The 23,461-nt window shown below is 40.2% G+C and overlaps 1 protein-coding gene across 3 annotated transcripts; it reads right to left on the reverse strand.

The window, feature by feature from the left end:
* Window positions 1-451: 451 nt before the first annotated feature.
* LRRC38 (leucine rich repeat containing 38) lies at window positions 452-19,677 on the reverse strand. 3 transcript variants are annotated; one of them, XR_005826705.1, is made up of 4 exons: window positions 18,899-19,677; window positions 6,230-6,297; window positions 3,305-3,544; window positions 452-3,082 (listed from the first exon to the last, which is right to left on the reverse strand). XR_005826705.1 is itself a non-coding variant. In XM_040585772.1 (3 exons), exons 1-3 carry the CDS (start codon window positions 19,524-19,526, stop codon window positions 3,467-3,469), a joined length of 774 nt encoding a protein of 257 aa, XP_040441706.1. In that variant the 5' UTR covers window positions 19,527-19,677; the 3' UTR covers window positions 452-3,466. The 3 variants fall into 3 exon arrangements, 2 of the variants coding, with proteins under 2 accessions (XP_040441706.1, XP_040441705.1); XM_040585772.1 differs by having other exon boundaries at window positions 452-3,544; XM_040585771.1 differs by lacking the exons at window positions 452-3,082; window positions 3,305-3,544 and having other exon boundaries at window positions 4,007-6,297.
* Window positions 19,678-23,461: the final 3,784 nt, after the last annotated feature.

A 23,461-nucleotide genomic window follows, 5' to 3' on the forward strand; every position in this document is an offset into this window, starting at 1 on the left:
AGAGTGACAGTTTCTCAATTTGAGAAAAACTGGTGGACAAAAATAGGCTAGAACTGTTTGTGAAGTATCTTCACAGTCATTTCATTCCCTGTTAAATACCATGAAGACCAAACATTATTTCTACTGCAAAGTCTTTCAACACTTGCCCTAATTAAAGAGTAAACCCCACACACAACAGCAGCAAGCTACGCCTTGGAATGTCAAGTTAGCTGGACTGTATCACATTTAGATTTTAAGCGAAGGTCACAAAGCTGGATGTCCCACTCAATCCTCAATTCTTTTTTGCTTCTTCTTCCAGCTAAGGGGAGTTTCCAAGGTGGTGTACAATGCCCGTATCCTGCTCTTTGCTTAGCTATTGGTGAGGAGCATGGAAGAGTCAAAATCCAGTTGCTTATATGCGAGCTTGGAAGAATGACCTCACATACCAAAACAACTGAAGCATATCTTGCTAGCACCACTATCTGGATGGACGTTTTTTATTTTCTCAGTTCTGAGTTGATATAAGATTTTTGTACAGCCTACTTAGTGACATATCACATTTCAGATTCGAATTAAAGCTTTTAAATAGGCAAATTGTGCTTTGGCTGGGAGCAGTAAACCTTAGAAATTCAACTGACATCAATTTCTGCTTGAAATAGACTATACTACTTCATACCTGGCTGTGAACTGGCTAACCTTTAGACCTCACAACTGCTAACAGAAATTGGTGAAAAAGCGGCTCTGAGATCCAAACAATGCTGCTTTGAAGCAAATTTGACTCCACTGAACAACTCTGGCCCAAGCTGCTTCACTCCTTATTTGCTGCTCACCTCCCTGCAAACTTTTCACTTCCCACAAAACTAACAGAAGCCTGCTCTGAAGTGTTTACTCGTATGTTTTTTGACAGCCCCCAAAAAAGCACATTATGTGCTGCTAACCCAATGTTACACAATTTCTCATGGCTTCGTGGAGCTCTGGGTGGGGTGGGAGAGCTGATGGGAACTGGAGAGACACATAATTCAGGCATTCTACTTTGCAACAGAAGGTCTCCTGTTGCTCTCTCTGTCAGCTTAAAATTCCATAGTTTTTTCCTGCTAACTTTTTACAGTCACAGATGGATGGTTGGTCAGCATAAACAAAGCACCGTTTTTCCTAGTCTGCTGGTAGGTTGCTGCTGCTGGTGGCTTGTATTGCTGTGCCATTCAGAGCTAACACCAAACTGAGATTCTGTTCTAGATACAGTCAAGATAGTAAGATACAGAAACCAAGACACAACGGGGAAGATGATGGCAAGATGAGAGTAGGAATTTGATTAGAAAACAAAAGTATTTTCATTATGAAGCTTCAGCTATCATTAGATGATGTATTTGAGGTTCTTTCATAGCTATTTTCTACAATTCTACAACAAGGTTGTATTGCTCCAATGTTAACAGACAGGACACAAAGTGAAGGTTTCTGGTGGTTCATGCATATTACAGGCTGCTTGGCACTCCGAGTCCATGGCAGATCTTACTTTCCAAGAAATTTAATTTCCTAATGTATATTTTGGTTTATTTTTGGAAAGAGTATGAAAAGATTCAGCATTTTGACATCTCCTTCACCACAATGAATCACAATGACTTACCTCCACAGTAAAGCGTCTCAGTTGCCACTAGTGGTCAATAAAACAAGTTACACCACAAGTGAGAAGATCATTCTCTAGAAGGTACAGTCAGATTTGGACACTATCAAAACCCCTTTATTTTGGGGGCCATGAGCTGAACTTAGAAATGTGCCAGCTAGCAACTCTGGAAACTGAAGTCATTTACTCACGTAGCAGGTAGGCAGCACACGTGGAATCTGTACAAGGTCCTCTGTAGAGTTGCTCCCATAGGTCTGAAAGCCAGCACAGAGGAACTCTGCTAAGGATGGACTGCCTTAGGCTCAGCATCCCCACCAGGCTTCAGCTGTCCCAACTGAGGCTGTCTACAGGGGTGATAGTTACAGCAAGCTCTAGTATTGTTACACACACCCCTTCTCCCTACCGCACAAGTGTGCACATCCTACCCAGATAAAGAGGTGACTGCACACGGTTCTTCCCACAGCTGAAAGATGAGACCGTTTTTGGTCCTCTCTAAGTGTGCCAGACTAAATTTTAGCTGTCAGTGTACAATGGGTCACTCCCTACTATGTATCTGAGGTAGACAAGCAGTGGGTGCCCCTTTACGAGCTTCCAGAACCATCCCTTCCAGGTACTTTCCCAATGCAATTTATGCTGCTCTAGAAAACAATCCATTAATATTCACATCTAAGTAAGAATCACAGCAGGACTGAAGCTGCCTCAGAAAGATGCTGGCTGGCTGAGCGTGAAATGCTAGGTTTGGACAGTTGCTTCAGGTGATCTTTATTTTAATATTCTGTGGATCAGAGATGTTTTAAACCAATGCTCACACTTTTTAAAAGTCAGACTCTATCTCAATTACATCATGCAGATTTCCTTCTTTGCACGTTTTTTGGATCCTCGCACATACCAAGATCCAGCATTTCATCAAGGAGACATAGCTGCAGGCAATGTGACAGCTGCATCCCGGCTCTTTCAGCCTGCAACATTTTATTTGGGTCACACATAGGATCTTTCCTTCCCCTTGAAGCAGGTAAAATGTCTGCTCACTTCTGACAGTGAAAGATACCACCACGAAAATAAAGTCATTTTAGAAGGAAAATCGTAAATTAAGACAAACTTTCTACTGCACATTTATAATCGCCTACAGGCAGCGCTTCTTGAGCTAGCGATGTATTGCACAGGGAGCTAAATTCAGCTTTTACACTTGGCACCACTGTAATTTCACTAATCTTAACGGGGGTTACTGCAGTCTGAGAAGGGAGTGCATGCTCACTGGATCCCACCCACAGCAGCATCCCTGCAGAGGAACATTTCCCATGTCCACAAAGCTGGAACTGGGATTACCTGCATGTTATTACCTTTGTGGGGGTAAAACTGCAATAATAAATGCAGCCTTCAGGCCGCTTCCTATTCATGATGAAGTTTGCTTTCAAAGTTTTGCAGGGGATCATTGTGGTGATCACTAGTTCTGGCAAGATTCCAACAGGAGAATGTTTTCCTCTGAAGAGTATATAAAATAAGAAAAATCTCAGTAAGAACTAATCCATGTTCTGTCTCGTTTACTAGCAATTAGAATAATGCAAAATCAATATTAATAGTAGGTAACTGCTGATGCTTACAATGACTAAATATTACTGACTGGATGAGTTCAATACTTATGAAATATACATTACTTAACAGGGGAAAATATGATTAAAGATTCTTATCTGGAAGAAAACATACATTGCAAAACCACTTTGATGTGATGGAGTATCCAGAATGGCAGCTTCATAAATAAAGCTTTACTAAACCTTGCTCTTCAGCTTGCACTGGATTATATGGGTGTCAGCTTGGTCTGTTCCTTGCTGTTCTGAGGGGTGCTAAGTTCCAAATACAACCAGTGCTTTATGGTGGGTTGAACAAAAAGCTACAAACTATAAACAAATCTAGATCTTCAGTTTGAGGCACCACGGTAGGATGAACCTGCAAGTAAGAGCAGAACCCAGTCAAAATAGTTGAGTTTGAGGTGTGACCTCTGCAAAATCAATTAGCCTTACAGGATAATAAAACAAAACCATAATTTTGTTACCACAGGAAGGGTAGACATTTGCTGAAACATTCACTGATGTCTCACTGAAAAGTTCGGTAGGACAAATCATTTTGCTAACTGGTTTAAGTTTTGAGTCCATAATAACACTTGCAGACAAAAAAGTGTGACCCAGTTTCTCCTTCCATGACTGAACAATTTGCACCGCTCTAAATATAAAACTGTTGGTAACGTATCCGTAACTTGTTGCGAAGGGAGCATGCTTCAGCAACTGCATGGGGCAACAAGCTGCATATTTCCAGCCATACTGCAAAACCCTGTTTATAAGTGATGAGAGAATCAGGCACAGTTTTTCTCCTTTTTTCATACCCATATACAAATAAACATGAAAGCCCATGTTGAAATTATAAATATATTTGTGTTATTTATAATCATGGCACTACACAGTGTAAATCATGTCATTTCATTTTGCTTGAAAGAATCAGAATAGACTAAGACAGTATTGATACAGAATATCCTCTCACTGTCCTACTTAATTCTGTTTCAATGTGTTTTCAGAAATAATAATCTTAACAATGGTAGCATTAAGTCGCATTGAATAAGCTGTAGAGCTAACAGAAATAAACACTCCTGTCCTGGTTTTGACCTCAGCATGGCGCAAACTCCACTACAAACTCTGTCAGCCAATGGAGTAACTCCACTGATGTCAGTGAAGTCATACTGGTCATACTGGTAACAGTTCAATTAGACCTACTGCGTAACATCTGCTTCAGACTAACATAGATAATCATTATACGCAGCCCCAATATAGTGCCCCCCCCCTGCACATCTCAAAGCACTTGAACAGATAAACAGCTATGTTGATCTTCGTTTCATAGGTAGGGAAACTGAGGCAGAGACAGATAGTGATTTGCTGAAGGTCTTCTACCTGATCACTGTTCGATGGGGACATCGGGAGCATGGAGTCCTACCTGTGTGCCCTACCTGCTGCACCGTATTTCCCCTTAACGCACACGCCGTAATTCACCCTGTCTGCCTGAACAATTAGTACAACAGATACAAGAGATTTGGAACTACCTGTCCATAAAAGACCATTCATATTAACTGAGCAAGGCAATATTTTAACCAGAGTGTTTTTAAAGAAATAATAGCATTTACAGTAGTTAAATAGATGCTACTTTTTATCAGATCTAATTCTTTTATAATAGCATACCGTCCTTAGATTGTTTATTACTATATTATTCATTACTTCAAGCCCTCACAGCTACTCTAGATAATACTTTAAATACACAGAGCTTTAAAAAAATATTTCCATTACAAATATTTTAAAAATATACTTATCCTAAAAAGCTGTCCGGCACTATTCCAAAAATCTCTTGTAATAAATGTCTTTTTTAATTTTAAGAAAAATATCTACCATTATACAGAAGAGCTCAAGTTTCGACAAATTTATAATACAGTCAGAAACCTCGTGGGCCAGATTCCACTCTTGTTTATACAGTTGCCAATTTGGATCATGGTGTTCACTGCAGTTGTTGTTACTCTAGTATAATCAGTAGCAGAATACAGCCCTTAGGGTTTGAAAATAACTAAATGGACTGGATGCTGCAAGAGTTACTTGTGCCTAGCATTACAGGGAAGGGAAATCCTTTACTTCATTGCATCTAAAAATGCAAAAGAATGTTATATTTAGTATTTGTGCCATGACCAAAGAGGTGCCAGGCAGCTGCAGTGGATGACTCAAACCTAGAATTACATTCACTTCCAGAAAAAAAATTTTTTGGCTGAATGATGCTTGCAACTGCTGTTATTAAATGGAGGATGAATGTTTATAGAGAACATTTGCATTTCTAGAGAAAAATGCCAACCTTCCTATAACGGTTTCTACAATTCTAGGAATTAATCTAATTGCATTTTGTAACTTAGAAAGTTGTGTGAGCTTAATAGAATCTCCCACCACTTAAATCTAGGAGGGACACTATTTTAAATTTCTTCTGTATTTTCCAGCTGAAATGCCTCCATTTAGGCAGTCTTTTTCAAAGTGTATTTAGAACAAGCCTATTAAGCACTTACAGCAATCTGCATCTCATCAGGACAATCTGGAAGATGTGTTAGTCTTTTAAAACACTGGAACTTTTTTTTTGTCTTTCCCCCTTTTCCCTCTAATCTGCTAATTTAAATGCAGTGTTTGATTAGGCATCATAGAAATTAACCTGGTCTCATTGCATCAGGTTACATATGTAAGCGAAGCTAACGGTCTCAGATGCAAACTACAGTTCCTACCTGTGACCATCATGAGATTAGAAGGGATCTTTACACATTGTGATTTCATTTAATTCGTGTTTAAAGCTTTTACTCTACTTTTTTTCTTCCTAGCCTTTGGCTGATGATCTAGTAAGTTATAAACCAGGGAAACTTAAGTATATAGACTAAGTTCAGTCCTCACTGTCGTCTTCATCATCATCGTCATCTTTACTGGGAGCACATCTTTGGAAGCAGTGTACTAGGGTTGCTAAGAAGAAGCTTGATAGAATAGCAGCAATGGAGACTGCGACTCCAGAGAAGATGATGATAAAAAGGTCCGTCAATGACAAACTAAATTTGCATTCACTAAAGCTGACCTCAGATAATTCATTCAGAAAGATTCTTCTATTTTCTACAGGCAGGGAACACTGGATTTCATGGAGACCTGCAAAGAAGAGGAAAGGGAAACAAATCAGCAGAATATCGACGAATCCTTCTGTTGCTCCAGTCAGAGACCGAATGGCTGAAGCAAAGTTTTAGGGTTAATTCTAGGTTTATGGATTTTTACAAAATTCAGGGGGAAAAAAGGGACAAAATCTGTTGCTATCCAAAAGCCATAACATAACTCCCTTGAGTGGCTCCTGGAAATAAAGTTATTTCACCTTCAGTCTTCCAGGAGGCCACATGTGACCTAGGACCATGATTTTGAGGATTTTAAAAAAATAATTAAAAAAATGTTGAACCTTGGATGCATCTAAATCTGGAGACCTGAAAGCACTTCCCAGCTACCCCATCTGAACAGAAATTCTGACTGCAAAACAGGATAACAAGGATTCTGAAGTTCCTTCCACACCTCGATGTGGAAAAACCTACACTGCTTTGTTCCATGTAGTTCCAAAACTACAATTGTCTTTTTCTTCTGGTCAAAACAAAAGCTCAAGTTTAACAGATAACTGTTTTTCTATGCCCTGCTTTCACCTTTTCTCTCTGTCATGAGGACACGCAGGCTAGCTGGTGTTATTCCCCCATGTATTACTGAAGAACGCCTAGAGCTGCATTCTTCATAGTGAAAGCAAAAAAAATCAAAATTAAAAAACTGGTGAGAATATAGTTTGGTACTAAACAATAAAAGCATAGAGTTCATTGCATATGCCCAACTCCCTCTTCATTCAGAACAGGGGAAAATCAGGAAAGTATATTAACAGGGCTAGAACGGAACAATACTGAAGTAAAGTCTGTAAGGCTGCTAGCAAGAGAGCTTTTATCTTGCTATTAAGGATATAACGTAAAGGCAAAATAAAAGATTTATGTATTAATGATGTTAGAACTGCGGCTGGCTTACTTGATACATTTTTACTCTTTGTCTGCTAATGATCACAGAATGGACTCCCAGGTTTTGACTCTACATTGCTGTGGGCACACAATGTCTAGGGCACTTCCATCACGCAGCTCTACCACATAACCATTAAGTCACTTTAAATAAGGAATGTGTGATGGTAAGATCTCCTTAGCTTTTGTGAATCCCATTTTTCTCGTGGCTGAACAGCTATGGCATATGATGTTTTACTATTAAACACAGGCTGCTAGGGCAAGTGGTGCAAACCTGACTGGTTTTCTGGATCCAGCTCAGCTGTTATGTTGATTTGAGCGGGAGTTTTAGCCAAGTCTACTATGGATCCAGTTACCACCCTGACTTACTTGACCTTGCAATGATGACTGTACTAAATTTCGATCCCTCAAAGCCATCCTCTATCTGTTGTGTTTGCCTAAAGTTCTGTCATGTTCCTTCTTTCTCATGCTGCCTCTCGCAGACAATGTAATAAAAGCTGCCAGCAGAACAGGACAACAGTCAGTATGTCCAAGGCTGAATGGTTTCCTCTAGGCAAACTGCCACCTGAATACATGCTGCATTTTTTTTCTGAGCCTGGAGTGTGCTGGCAATGCATACCAGATGGTGAGGCAACTTGCTTTGCAGGACTTTGAAACCCCCTGTCCATGGAACTGGACCAGAAGGTAAAGGAGCTGCACAGTTTCAAGCATCCTCTGAGGCTTTTGCAACCTGCAGTATTCATAGGCACCGTCTCGTATACAAGCTGCCATACTGGAGCATTTGAGTGTGCCTGGAAGTGCACAGATGGCTGGAGGAAGTACATACTACTGCGCTCTATAGCCTGCAACAGAGCTCTTTGTACAAACCTTTCTACTGAAAGAAATGAGAGCTGTTCACTGAGTCTGTGTTTTCTTTTTGTCACAACTTGGGAATAGCAATTCTAGGGGTTAATGAGAGTAACAAGTGAAAGGGGACACAGATGGATATCCTTCCCTATTCAAAATCATGAGAAATCAGAGAGAAGTGAAAAGCCATAGGCTGGGATTGCCTTTTTAGTCAGATCTTAAAAATCAAACAGTTTTCAGTGAATCAACGTGATGTTGACAGTAATCAAAGCGGTTACTGCTGTTGTGTAGAAAAAGCAAGAAAATGAATTTAACATATCACAAATGCATTTGAAGAGGAAGATCAGCGGTTACTGCTGTTGTGTAGAAAAAGCAAGAAAATGAATTTAACATATCACAAATGCATTTGAAGAGGAAGATCCTTGCTAATAGGAAAAGACCACTGCAGTATTTTGGCCAAAAAGCCTGGTCCAAGTGAATATGGCACCTAAATTTCATTTCTTGTAGCAAGGACAAGAAAACCCAAGTTTCCACAGAACTATGTTTCTGTAAAACTGTTCTGTTGAGACCTCATGAGAACTGCTGCTTTCACAGCAGCTGAGCCATGCTTGCAGCATGTCTATAGAGTGCACAGGTGACCATAAACAACTTTTTCTGTTTCTGCCAACTGCAAAAGAAATCCTCTAGTGTCCTCACCTGCCAGCTTTTAAAAGTATCTCCACACTGGAACAGCCTTGATGAGCTGGAATATCAGATCTAAGCTTCCACAAGGAAGCAGAAAAATAATATATTAAAAAGAAAGAGACAAAGCAAAAAAGACTCCAGAAGAAAACTAAGAAGTTCTACATACTGCAGCCCTTGCCTCTAGAAATAATTTAGTATGGCAGTATTTGCCTGGGATCCTAGAGATGGAAAAGAGACCACTTATCCATTACTATTACCAGCAGCAGTTTTGCTACGGGTGAAAACTGAGCCTGCAGACTGCAAGCTCTATTCCTGTTTCCCAAAGGCTTTCACCTAACATCACAACACACAGAATACAAATAGAAAAGAATCTGCAACATACTAAGTCACTTTAGAGAGTATTTCTTGCTATGAGAATCAGCATACTGTAATGATTTTGAGTCTGATTATGCAATAACCAGAAATAAAAAAGCTCCTCTTCATGTAGCCATGGGTACTGGAATCTAGGTCATGTTCTCAAACCAAATACATTAGATGGGAATTTTCTACTCCCTTTATTCTGTGAAACTCCGATGTGCTAGCTTAGCTTCAAGTTTTTGCAGAATTCTTAGTCATTGAGAAAAATAGATGCCAATAGGCAAAATAGAGCATCATAAAGCAAGGGCCAGTCCAGACGCCTGGCTAGCTCCCAGCTACAGTTTCAGCCACCCTGCGTATGCACCATCTTTTCAACAAGACAGGAATGAACTGACCTCTCCCATGCACACACAAGGCAGCCTGCTAAAATCGTGCAGGAGGCAACCTAGGAGGGCTGCAGAGCTCAGTGGAAGCAATGCCAGTGACTGAGGGTGAGAGGAACTTTTACTAGTCCATCCTGTTCAGTGAATGTTTTTCTTTGCTGTGTTGTGACACTATTGCAAACCCCCGTACAGTTAACGGAAGCTTTTCTTTCAACTCCAAAGAGAATTTGGAACAGACTGTTCATTTGTGACAGTACTAAGATTAGCAGCTGGATCTCTGGTAGCACAAGGAATTTCTCCTCCCAAAGCTACTTCAGTGGTTATTACACCAGAGCTTCTGACTGCTTACCTGAACACAGCATAACATGAAGGTCATATGCACGTCTGCAAGATGACATATGAACAATACCATTTCATCTGCTTCCTTCCACAGCAATACATTACTTTCTTTACATTATTTAAAAGTAGGCTGCCCTTATCGCATGAGAATCCAGTGCATGTGGAGAACTGATGTTTTCTATACTCAACCCGTCCTGTTACATTTGTGCCCAGCAATAGATCCATTTTTTTTCTTTGCTTGGGCGGGAAGTAACCCCAGGTCATCATACACCCTCTGAAAGAACAATGAACAGAGGAACGGCTTCTATAAAGTGATCAGTGTTAATTATAAGGTGTGGTTTTTTTCCTCTGGGTGATTCTGTTGCATATAGATTGGCTCGATCAAATTACCCGACCCCCCCCACCCCCAAGACTTGCGGAGGACAGGAGAGTGCCATTTAACCTTAGTGCTCTACTTTCACACACTTTAAAAAAATAATAACATTCAAGTGGTTAAAGTTTGTTTGATTTCTTTTTTTAATTCTGTAGAACCTGTTCAATTTATTCTTTTAAAAAATCAGCCAGGCTTCTTGTAAGGGTTATCTCAAAGCAGTTCGATATTTAGTGCTTGGCTGCAGCAAGAAAACTTTTGATGGTAGTTATATACATATATACATCATTGTTCCCACAACATGTTCAAAGAGCTGCTTCTTCATACCAAACAAATCTGTAGATGAAATAACAAGTGTGAGTGTGTTATAAATATATAGCTTATGCTATTTTGGTCAGGGCCATCACATTATCTGTAATAACTCCAGCTGTCCCAAGGACAATGTCACACGCTCTGTATCTTTCTGCTACGTCATCTGAAGAAGCAGATGTACCATACTGGCAAGCTGTAATGTATTGTTTGCTTTTAAAAAGGGAATGCTTTGAAGCCCCAGTCAAGGGACAGGTGCTAGATTCTATATAGGCTTGTCTCAACACTAAAAAAATAAAATAAGATAAAAATATGGGGCTGTACCCTGAGGAATAGATCACCTAAGCAACACGGGAAGTATGAAAATGCTGGGATTCTAGAGAAATGATGTTAAGGGAGGGGCATGTTTTTAAAAAGAGAAAAAAAAGATACTTGTGTTTATAAAGTGATGCAGGAGGGTTACAGATAGAGTTTATTTCAATGAAATTCCCTAATAGGTTTTAGAACAGCATGACTTTAAGATGCCTTACCATCAGAGGATTATGACTCCACTGAAGTCCAGCACATAAACCTTTACAATTAATTGTAAGCAATTAAGCTGCAACTTTTGTTTCTGTAAAGGCCTGTTTGTAGGCCTGCTTCTCTTGAAGAGGCAGAGGCTGAAATACTTCCCCTGTAAAACTGAAGCTCTTAAAAAATGGATGCAGCCCAAAACCAGTCTTTATACAAATAATTAATAATTTCCTTGTAGATTAATGAAAACAGACTGACAATGCTGTAAAGCCCTAAAGTCATAACTGTACTGATCTTCCAATCTCAAAAACCCACAAACCCCCAGATACCAAGTTTCATTAGCATCCTGCTGGTACTCTGTAGCCATAATTGAACCGCGTTTCTCATAGGTACTGTTTGATCAGAAATTTTCCAACAGTACATCGGCCGGACCATCGAGCCCATGGAAACTGCCTGCCCTCGGACCTGACATGCATTTTCCCTAGATACGTTGACCGATGAGATATTGTAACATGAGTTTCAGTTTATATTCCTTCAACTAAAGACAAGCTGCAAGAAGCTGTCACTCTACTCCGGGTCACCTGACACTATTTTGAAGGACTCCACGTGTATTCCTGGACTTGTTTTTCTTCCAGTACCTAGGCTAACCGTATCTTATTGGACAACTTCTGAAATTCATTATCACGTTGATATTATGGTCTGTCTGTTAACCCTCACAGTGAGATTTCCCATCTATAATTTTGATGCAGAGTCTAAAAAAAAAAAAAAAAAAAGTGGCCTCAATTCTGCTGGGTATTTGTGGAGTTCAAAAAAACAGGTTATCAACAGAAATGTTTCCTAACATTCAGCAATGTACAACAGTAAGAGATAATGAAAATGTCTACTCATACGTACACTGGTATGTATAGAAAATACATCCAAAAAAATACCTGAAGCCATAAATATTTAAGTGAGCTGCATGCAGAGATGTTTGTAACCATCTATACAATAAATGTAAGAGCGTTATAATATGATATTGCAAATTTTTTTTTTTTTTAACTAAGACTGGTATTTGCCTTTTTGGGTGGAATTTAGCTGTTCTCTCACATTGCTGAATGTAGCTGACAGAGACTTGAAACGTTTAAATGTGGCATTTTATTTCTTGTATGGTATTTTGCCTCCAGCTGTAGTTCTCTTCAGTCTACTTAAACACCGTCACTAATGTATTAGATGTATTAATAAGCAGTGAGAGAGGCATTGCCTCTGAAGAGTTATGAAATTTCATTGGAAATAGCCTCAAGCTATCAGAACAGCAAGGCTTAAAAAAATCCCGAAGCCTAGATTTAGGTCCCTAAATAAAACTTTTTATGGCCAAGTGCCCTAGAGTCCCACAGATCAACATTAGAGGGTACTTAACATTTTGCCTCAATGTCTAAATACAAAGTTTAACATTAGATGTTCACATCTGCAAATGCTGTCCTCACATCGTCAAATCCGTGAAAGATGGAAGTACTCCAAAAAACCTTAAGATGGAAGAAACAGAGTGAAAAGACAGTGGCAGTAAGATCATTTTACTGAAAATGACTAGGATATCAAATTATGTACTTATATATGCGTATATATATAGAAACAGATTTGATGCGCTTGTTAGGGAATCTAATTTCTGTTAGGAGTTTCTGCTTGAACAGAATAAAAGCTGCTGAATGTGTGAAATGTCTTAAGGCTTTTAATTCCTTTCCAAAAAAACAGGATATTATGTTCCGTATTAGTGATGTGCTAGCATGTGCATGATACCGGGGGAAGAACTGCACGGCTGTAATGGACAGAACAGCCTGTCCTTTTTACTTGAAGCTTGCTCTGGTTCTATATTAGTGCATGAAGTTAAGGCAACCTTCTCTACATAGCAGATGAATAAACTGGTACTGATAAAGAATGGTAAGTCAAGAGGACTTACAAAATGCTCAGTTGTTTCACTGTCTTTTAGTTAGCTTAGAAGGTCAGATGGAACTGGTACCACCATGAAATTATGATGCTTTATTCTGAATACAATATTTAATATTTTCAGTGAGCCCCAGGGATACTATAAAGGTCTGGACTAGTGAAGTAAGACGTTATTTTATTCACAGAATAAGTTTAGTATCGCATCTTAGATTGGAATGGGATGATAGAAACAGCCCAAGAAGCAAGAGATGATCCCCTCATGGCACAAGCTTTCTAAGCAGGCTTACAAAAATCAATCCATTCTTCTCACTACACTGATTCACTTCTGAATCTCAAAACCACTTTCTTTTTGTACTGAATTCAATCTGAGCATCCTGTTCCAGAAGGCTGCTTACAGTCTCATTGTCACCTGCTTTTTCTTTTTTTCTGCCTCCTCTCACCGCCAAACTTCTCTCCTATTCTTTTGCATAGACAGTCTTTGTCTGGAAATATGCCACTTTACCAGAATTTACCTATCCATCCACATCGAGGAGGTACTAGCTACAGAAGTCCTGGAAGTAGCTAAATGGCATCTGTATCAGTACTGGCACCAAAACCCCCTGCGAGTATCTTAGTCTTTCGCACACAACTGCCCGAAGTGGAGCAACATGTGACCAAATGAAGAGGAAAATGTGGTGGCAACTACAGCCTTTGTGCTGTGACACGGGATTTGCTGCCACTAATGAATTTTCTTCCAGTAAAGTTCAGCAGTTACCTTTGCTTAGGATACAGTTCTGCACGTGGACCCAGTTCTGTCTTCTTCAGGCTTCTTTTACCAGTTCTACTTGTAGTGGTGTGAACATAAACGTTACCATTCAGGAAGATGGTGAACTGACACTGTGCCAACTAATCCTGTGTGTAACAGGGAAGCCTAACACTGAGCACTGATCCTCACTTAAACTTGTGCTACTTTAATTCCAAACATTCAGAACATCTGTCTCCTTTATTTATCACACAGGCAGCACAAGTCTATTTGGAATTCTGTCACTGGCAATTCTGAATGATTTTTGCAAGTCTTTCTGGAAACATCACTGTACACAGGTTACCCATAAAAATGCTCAGTCTACGCCTTCTCATCAAATTGTTAAGTCTTTCTATTACTGTTTTAATAGAGGGCAGCAAAATTTTTTGTGAGTATGTATTAAACATAAAAGGTTGAAGAAAACATTGCATCTAGCATGAAAAACATAGAAACCAACTATTTCTTGCAATCCTAGAAACTCTACACAACTTCCCAAAAAGGTTTTTCCAAAGATACTGAGAAGAAAGAAAGTAAAAAGCAAAATGAGGGCAAAATGACGGAAAGGAGAAATGCGGTCACAGTTCTCTACAAAGTACTTCAATGTGGCCATTGCAGACTACTTGTACTGGTTTTTGTTACATGCAATTTATCTGAATCCAATCCCTTCATTGTCATGGGATCTTCAGATGGGTTCAAGGAACATATTCTGCAGTGCTACATACTAAGAGAGCACCTTTCACCTAAATTTATTCCATTCAAGCCATTTGTATTGAAATACTGAAATGGAAGCGTTCACACAACTCAGTTCTGTAGGTCATGTGCACCAGTAACAACCTTTTGCTGGATAAGCCCAGAGTTTCAAACAGCATTACTAAAAAAAAGTAGGTTAAGAGATGAAGCAAGAAAGGAAAGTGCATTTTTAGCCATGATAAAATGTGATACAGAATAAGCTCTGAAAGCAGATTAAAGATCTTCAAAATATAAGAAATTGCTGAGTGTATTTTTGTAGGATTTCCAGCTTCCCTTGAAGCAGAAAATGCAATAAATTTCCAAGGTGACTCTTGACCTTGAAAAAATGAATGCCAAATGTCTTTAGACTTTACTAAATTCAAAATTTTGAAACATAATGCCCCAAAATTACTTAATTTAACCTATAACCATCCTTCCCTTTATTCAGTACCTCTCCTGCTTTTAATCATATTTTTCTTAATTTCTACTGTCAAGAGTCCACCTCTTTCTTCAGTTCTCACGTCAGAGAACTTCAGCCTTGTCAACTGCTTTTTGTAAAATTCAAGAAGATGGATCAAATACAGGCAAGCAGAGGGTAGAAGATAATAGCAGACAGCTCAAATATATGATTTCCCTGAATCCTTTGACTAATACATTTAAGACCAAATTAGATCTTTGATCTTTCACGTTGTGTGTTTGTTCTGAGAGTTTGCGTGCCCCCCATGCAGTAAAGCCTTCCATGAAAGTTTTTACACCTATCTTTGAAGGGACAGAGATCTTACAACAACTTCTCTATTTCTAAAAAATTATGTAGTATTCTTGATTTCCATGCTCCTCCTAATGGGAAGCCTTTAATATGAATCCCTGGCCACCATGCTGCTATTCAGGTGTAACAAATGCCTATAAAATCAAACATACCTCACAGAAAATCTGTTTAAGCTTTGTAACTTAACCATTTTGATCCATAATGAATACTTTACCTTCTCTAGGAAAAAGAACAACCTGCATATATTCTCCACTTATCACCATTCCAGTGATCTTCACAGTTCCTTTGTCTACTTTGCTCTACAGACACTACTTTGGTTTTAACCAATTAATAACCAAAACGGGGGGGGGGGGGGGGGGGGGGGGGGGATGTGGTTTGGTTTTGGAGTATGATGAAAATGCAGATATTACTATCTCTTCATGAGTATAAAAATATGTTTGCTGTTTTAAAGTGCTGAGTTTAATTGCCAGACTTTCAGTGCAGTTTCTTTCATAACTCTGCCTATGAATCTGGCATGTCAGAGTATTCACTTACGGCCAATTAAGACTTCATTTTGAAATTTGGGTTAGATGAATAAATGCTGGGATCTGTAAAGACGATTCAAACCCCAGCTGTTTGTGTGAAGTGACATGTTAGAGGTGCAGAGGCAGCTCAGCTGGGCAGAGGGTTTACAGTCAGCTAGTCAGACAGGTCAGCATAAGTTATAACTTTACAAGCTATTTCTGGCAGCACGCCAGAAAGAAAATGGACCTGGCTTTTGCAAAACTAATGAGTTGAAGTATGGCTTTTGTTCAGATCACTGAGTTCTCCAGAGACCTTAATTACAGAGGTAGAGAACTTCAGGATCAATTAGCAACATTCCAGTTCACACTGACAAAACTCTAATTTTCAAATCAAATTGGTCTTGTCTAACCATTGTGAAGCATCCCAAGCCTGCGTAAGACGGTGCACAGAGCCTTTAGCTTCCTTGCAATGCTTTGTACTTTTCGTGAAAGGACTGGGGATCCACTAGTGCAAGTTTACTGTCATTCACCCTTCCACACCGTTTCCCTTCTCAGTAACCCCAGGTTACAAAGTCTGCCATTTAAAGGCCGGGGAACTCCAATCTGTCAGGGAACCATTCTGTACTGCTAACCACAGTTTATTCTTAAAGAAAACCAAGAGAAGAAAAACACCAGCCAACTTTTTTTTTTCCTTCCTGACGTTTTCCATTTGTATAGGCCATGCAATGCAGATGCTTGAGTTGCTGCAGAATTATAAAGCAGCAGCATGCAGTCGGGATAATTAAGCTCTTTTCCTGGGCCCTGAAAATGTATCCCTGTCTTTGCTTCTGCTGTATTTCCAGGCGTAATGCCTGTTGCCTTACTTATCTTGATGTGTTTGCTGCAAGAACACTTGTCTCCAGCCTTACAGCAGTATGGTACAGAAGTCTGGAGTCTGAACGCCGACTCTTTCAGTCACTTGCTCTTCCCACCCCTCCCAGGAAAGGCCAGGCAAACCTGGCTTTGGACAAGTAAACCGGACAAGTAACACTAACGTGATTAGTTCCTAATGGGTATAAAGTTGCGACATCATTAAAAACTGAAAACTGGATATAAAATGCAATCAAATCGTAATTCTAAGAATTAAGTTTTACACTGACTTTCCAAAAGTTGTTTTAAAAGGCACTCAGTTGTGGCCATATGGTTTTAAAATCTCACTGAGACAGTCTTCTTTTTGGGTTTAGTTTTGCCAGCACCTTTATGAATAATGTTTTGCTAATTCATTAAAGGAGACAACCAGTATTTTTGTGGCAGCTGCTCACAACAAGCAATGAAACTGCTGACTTTGCACTTTTCTGCATACATGCACTAGATCTCGCCAATATGACTGCCTGCAAAGATTTCAGAGGACTTGCTCCTGGGCACAAACGCAAAACATTTGCTTCAGCCATGTCAGGTGGACAGCTCTCATAAAACCTACCACTTGGAATATTTGCTCCTTCCCTCCTCGTCTTCTCAAATCAAATCTAAATGAAAGTTTGGAAGATCTGGATGAGCTAGTAACTTTTTAGCTACTTGGCTGAAACACAACTGTGGATGAGACAAAAGGCTGTGAGGAAACCTCTCCCTAAGCTTGCAAGACACTGGGGAACACTGGCAATACCATGGGAAAGCTCAGTCACTTGAGATTTCCAGACGTAAGTTCAGATACGCTTTAAAATACTGACAGCGTGGAAGAGAGAAGAGAGATGGGCTGGGACAGGCTGTCAAACTGAACAGCCTCTGGATAAAGGGGAAGGAGCTAGAAGTTCATTAAAGGAGATGGAAAGCACAGGGAAATCAAACTGATGTTTAGTATGAGAGATGGGCAAGCACTTGGTTCAAATAGAGCAAACTGTAGCTAAAGCATCATGGAAGGTGGGAGAACAGCCCCAGGTTTGGTTTGGAAAGCATCAAGATGGAAGTTTCACCAAGACAGACAAGAAAAATCCCAACATTTTTTCCTCACGTGACTTCTTCCTTAAAACAGCAAAGTTTTACAGCTAAGAATATTTAGGGTAACCTAGATGAGTATATTAAAAATATGTTACCCGAGGTCATGAGCATAGGCAGAACCTGAATAACTGACTACAGACTCTGATGATCAAGAAAGGAGAGAAAAGGTCTCTGAAATTTGTTGGCTCACTGTGTTTTTCTCCCTTGTTGCCTGAATTCAAAGCAGGAGTTACTTGGCCATAACCTGTTCTCTTGAGCTCTTCTCCCCCAGCCTTACAGTTCTCACCATCTTCTGCACAGACATACCCCCCTGAACACAGCCCAGACACCAGCAGTTTCAGGCCAAGTAATAACTCGTATACTCTCTGGAAAGTTTTATGCTCCAAGCCATTTGCCTTCTCCAAGCAGCTGGGCAGCTCGCTGACACAAGTCTATGCCCTGGTGCTTGTTGGGAGACATGAACTGTGAGATGATCTCTTGCTAAAGCTGGATTAAGAGAGGCTTTGGGGTCGAGTGGGAGCAAGAGTCTGGATTCCCTATGCATGGCAGTCTTAATACTTTTATTTCTTGCTCATGCTTTTCTGCAAATTACTGGCCCAAACAACAGAATTATATACCCTGCGTTTTGGGGTGTTCCAGAGCCATTTCAATTTATTCCTAATACTGGAAGCAGTGCTATTTTAATGAAAGCAGTCAAAATCAAGCTACTGAAGAGTGTTTCAAACAGTGTATCACAACAAATTACTTTCAGGAAAGGGCTGACAGCCACAGTTGCATAAAACAGGAGATTTAACTCTTCTGTAGCAGCTTATAGCTGATCCGTTAAATGAGAAATAAATCAGTTTTCCTAAGGAGCTGGCACAGAATATTTAGCTGCTCAAAGGGCTTATTGTAGAAAATATATTTACCAGCGTGAAAATGAAATCTGGAAGAGAACCAGCTCCGAGCTGAATGAATTTGAAAAGGCTCTTTCACTGCCTAGGTAAGTTTAGTCTGTAAATCAAAATTATTAGGGCTTAATGTTTAAATTTTATTTCTTAACTGGGAGGAGGACCTGCTCCCAAAAAGAAGCCAACACCATTTTAATGGACTCATTTGTTGAAAGCATGCAATTACTGTTTGACCAAAAATGCAGTTTGGGTCACTGCAGGCAGCACACAGACAATTTGACCAAGAACCCTCCTTCCCTCCAAGACACACATACAGAGAAAGGTACACACTACTGTAAGCCACCAAGCTTTACCTTTCTGAAGCTTAGATGCATTGTCCTGTATCCAGCTGAAAAGATTGGCAAAGTCACAGTCACAGACCCAAGGGTTGCCCTCTAAGCGTATAGTCCGCAGGGAGGGAAGCGCTTCTAGGGCTGCCACATTTAGGCTTTGTAAGTTATTGTCATTCAATTCTAACACTTGGAGCTGTTCCAGGTTCTCAAAAGCAGCCTCATCCACATCCACCAGGTTATTGTTTCCAAGGCTCAATTTTATCAGTTTTTCTGCTGATCTGAATATCCCAGCATCAAGCTGCGTTAAATTATTGTAGCTTAAGTCTAAATACACCAGTTTGGTAGAACTGCTAAAAGTGCCCTCTTCTAAAGAAGTGAGGGAATTATTCCTGAAGTCCAAATAGATTAGATCTCCATAAAATATAAAGAAATCAGCTGGTATCGCCTGAATGTTGTTATCAGCTATAAGAAGTTTCCGTACATCCAATGGAAATGGATTAGGAACACTTGGGAGTCCTTGATCCCGGCAATCTATGGTGTGATAGTCCATACAGCTACAGACAGCAGGGCAAAAATGACCCACGGGTAAGAAAAGCAGGCAGGCAAAGACAGAAAAAGGCAGAAGGCAGAACGGAAAGCATGGCAACATCGTCAAGGATTTGAAAGCTGTGATGAGCACCACTTCTAAGAGAAAGACATTTTGCTCAGCTGAGCAGTAGTGCCTGGTACTTGTGTGTGTGTGTGATTGTATCCAGGAGATCACATATCATCACAGATCCGATAGCAGCAGTCTTGGGAGGGGGGAGGGAGAGTGACTGAGGGAAAGAGGGAGGGAGGCAAATGTGAGGATTTACACAGTCAGAATATTATAATGCTGTACAGTGTAAGGGGAAGCGATGATTGGGTAAACGGAGGATCTTTCAAAGGACTCCCTTGCTTTTTGTGAGCCAAAAAAAGCCGAGAGCCTGTTTGCCTATTTGCTGCATATTCCAGCAAATGGGAAACCACACCTGATCCTGTGACTCTGACAGCAACAGCTTATGCTTAAAAAGCCCTCCAGGTAATAAGCCCTGATGAAATCATTTATTTTGTCAAGGTGACCAATACCCTATAGAAATGCAAGTGAGGGTCGGGCTGGTATGTATCCTGGCTGACTGCTAAGGACTGCTTTCTTTTTCTTTTGTAAAACAGGGAGCAGAAGAACAGCGAGGAGGGAGCCCAAAGACAAGGAAGGCTGACTGCTGCTGTTCCTGGATGCCTTCTCAGCTTTTAGAACAAGCATGTTAACGTTATTTAAATATGACTCATTATCTTTTAACCAAGTAGTATAACCTACTCTAGCAACAAGGAATATGGTCTCAAAAGTGAGAGGTTTTTTTCCTTCCTGTTCTAATGACCAAATCAGCTACTTTCTAAAGTGGCACCAGTAATGTCTGATGGGCCACATAAAAGTGAAAATTGTGGATCAAATCTTCAGGTAGTTAAAACTGAACAGATTTTCTTCATTTTCAGGGGGCTGAAATATTTGATAATCAATCTGCCTGCCTGCCATGGGACAGCAGAGATGATTCTGCAAGAGGCATCTGTGTTTTTCTGATATCCCCAAATCCACACCCAGAAAGGCAAGTCCTCTGCCAGCTGCAAGCTGAATTTTTAACTCCATCCCTCCCTCTTTATGCACATTGAGTAAAGCAGACAGAAACGGGATTCCAGCGCTTGGGCCACACCTACGTGCTATGACTATAACGGAAGATTTTTCTAAAAAGAAGGATTGTATTTGGGTGCATGTGTCCTGAATATTAGAGCACAAACTCAAACACCTTTGGAAAGCGCATTCCTAGGCCAAAGAGAAACCAGTAATCTCAGTTTAAGGTCGTATTTCATATGTGAAGTCAGAGTGACTTTCACCCAGGACAAGGTACAAAAATCTCCTTCTAAGACAGCCTACCCTCCCAAGATACCGGCACTTAAATCTCAAACAATGAAAGCAGTATTTTATTTTATGTTTTATTTATATATATAGTATTTAATATTTATTTTTATATAGTATTTTATTTAATTTAATTTATATTTATTAAATTATTATTATAAATAATAATTTAATACTACTCTCTTTCAGTAATCATGTAGAAACACTGAACTGCTGGGAGGGAATGAAGAGGGAGCCAGACTATTCTCAGTAACGCGCACTGACAGGAAAAGAGGCTATAGGCACAGATTAAAAAATTCCTCAACGCAAAAAACCCACTTTTTTACTGGGTGGTCAGACACTGGAACAGGTTGCCTGGAAAGGTTGTGGTATCCATCTGCGGAGATACTGAAAACTGGACTGGACTGGAGACAGCACTGGGCAACCTGCTCTGACTGCTTGAGCAGGGGGGTGGCACTACATGATCTCCAGAGGTCCCTTCCAACCTCAGCGATTCTGTGAACTGCTGTTCGGAAATGAACATGCCAGGAAGGGTTACAACTTTGAACACCTCTCTCACATTTTGCCACACACCTCGCTTCTAATTCATAAGTCTTTTAGCTAAATTACCACCTTGAGCTAGCCTCTAGATCCTTCCTATAAACACACATCCTGCTCCAGGTGTCTTCCATGTCTTGAATTACTTTTAAACCACCACCCAGAAAGAAATAGGCACAGCTGCCTCTAAGTCACCAGTCCAAAGCCCAATTAAATTCCCGAGATGAGTATTTAAAATATTTACCTTTAAATTACGAAGGAAGTTGAAGTTTGATAGGCTACTTCTGAATAAAATTAAAAAAACCCTAACAAGTAAAGTAACTCTTGGCATCAGGATTCAATGAATCAGCATCAACAAGCAACTGCAACTGGCATTTCTCACGCAGAACTGATGCTTTTTAAATTTTTCAGTCCGTATCTTGCAAATACTGGCTCCTGTTGTAATTTACTGGTTTTCTGCCCCTAATTCAATTAAGGCTTTAGGTCAGAGATAAAGCTGTTCCTAACACAGGAAAGCAGAACTGACTTGATACCTTGTAGTAATGATAACTTTATCTAGCTGTCTATAAACAGATAGCTATAAATAGATCTACCTCTCTATTCAGTGAGGTTATCAACACACAGGACCTTAAGGGCCCCTATGCAAACCCACCCTTTCTCTATTGAACGTACAGAATCAGACTCTGACATTTTCTTTTCAAAGATGCCTCAGCATTATTATGCCTATTTCACAGATGGCAGACTAGAGACAATAAGGCACAATTTGTGAAAGATCCAAGAACATGTTAGTGGCAGGGGTAGGAATAGGACTCAGCTTCCCAAAAAATTCCACCAGCCCTTGCTAAAATTACCACTCCTTTCTGTAAGAAACAGACCTTGCTTTTGCTCAGCTGCTCACGGGTTTTCTTTACATCTTACCCTCTGTAGTGGAAGCACTGTAAGCAACACTATCTTCACTGCTCATTCTGCACACTCACACGCAGTTTGCAATTTCTCCACAGAATCCGTGGAGCTTTCCCGAGACGTTTGTGAAGGGGTTGGCAGCAGACTAGTGATTACTGTCAGGCCCTGGATATTTCCAGATAGGTACCCTGTAGGTTTGTCAAACGCAGGCCCTGCTCCCACAGCACCCACGCAAACAGCTGCAATGCCTGCCATCACAGGCCACCTGCCATGGTCTGACACCTTTCTCTTGCTCTTTGATTTCACAGAGCTTCTTTCTGACCTTTCTCTGTGTAACGTTTCCCATTTCATTTTCTCCATTCAGCTTTATTCATTCCCTAGTTACTGCCTATTTCTGTACCTCGTCTGTTTCCCACAGCATAGAAATTCCCTTATATCTTTTTGAAGCTTCATTCACTTGCCAGACATGTGATTTTGGACAGCAGGAAGGAGATTCTGAAAAGCTTTCTATCCAATAAGATATTAAAGCTTTAATTTTTTAGTCTTTTATTTGCATCAGTCAGTTATAGTAACCTGTACCACTAAAAATAAGGAGTTTTTGCCTGCTATCTGCTAAGTGCACAGCACCCTCTTGTGCCCTGCAGGACAGTGGCCATTCCACAACCACTCTGGTCTCTCCTGGCAAGTTGTTTACCATACTCCTAGTTTACCTATACTCTGAGCTTCACTTCCTCTCCCAGTGGCCTATCAAAGAAACCCCAATCACTCCCTGCAAGAAAATAAAAGATATAATCGAGGTGGTGTTCTTATGTGCTATTTTTAGAGGCATGTACAAGACGACAGCAGAAGTGTCACGGAGCAAGCCTAACCAATGCATAGACCTGAGAAGGGAAGAAAATGCAAGGAGCAAAGCAAGCTTCTGGTTCCCTGATTGCACTAAGGCTGAGGAGCCAAATGAGAAACCTGCTGCATGCTGCCCTCCCACCATCTGAATTTCATTGTACCTGCACAGCCGGTTACACCTTTTGGCTCTTTGTTGCAGTAACAGGGACACTTGATCATAGATTGCCAATCACCTATTGGATCTGGGTTTTTTTTTTTTGGGGGGTGTAGGGAGGAGTAAATTTGAAAATACATTGCAATAGATAATGCAGATCAGGACTTTGGCTTCAACTGACACTATGGTAATAATACAAAATCGCTCCAGTGATTAG

This window comes from Falco naumanni, chromosome 3 (assembly GCF_017639655.2).
Source record: "Falco naumanni isolate bFalNau1 chromosome 3, bFalNau1.pat, whole genome shotgun sequence".
Lineage (NCBI taxonomy): Eukaryota > Metazoa > Chordata > Aves > Falconiformes > Falconidae > Falco > Falco naumanni.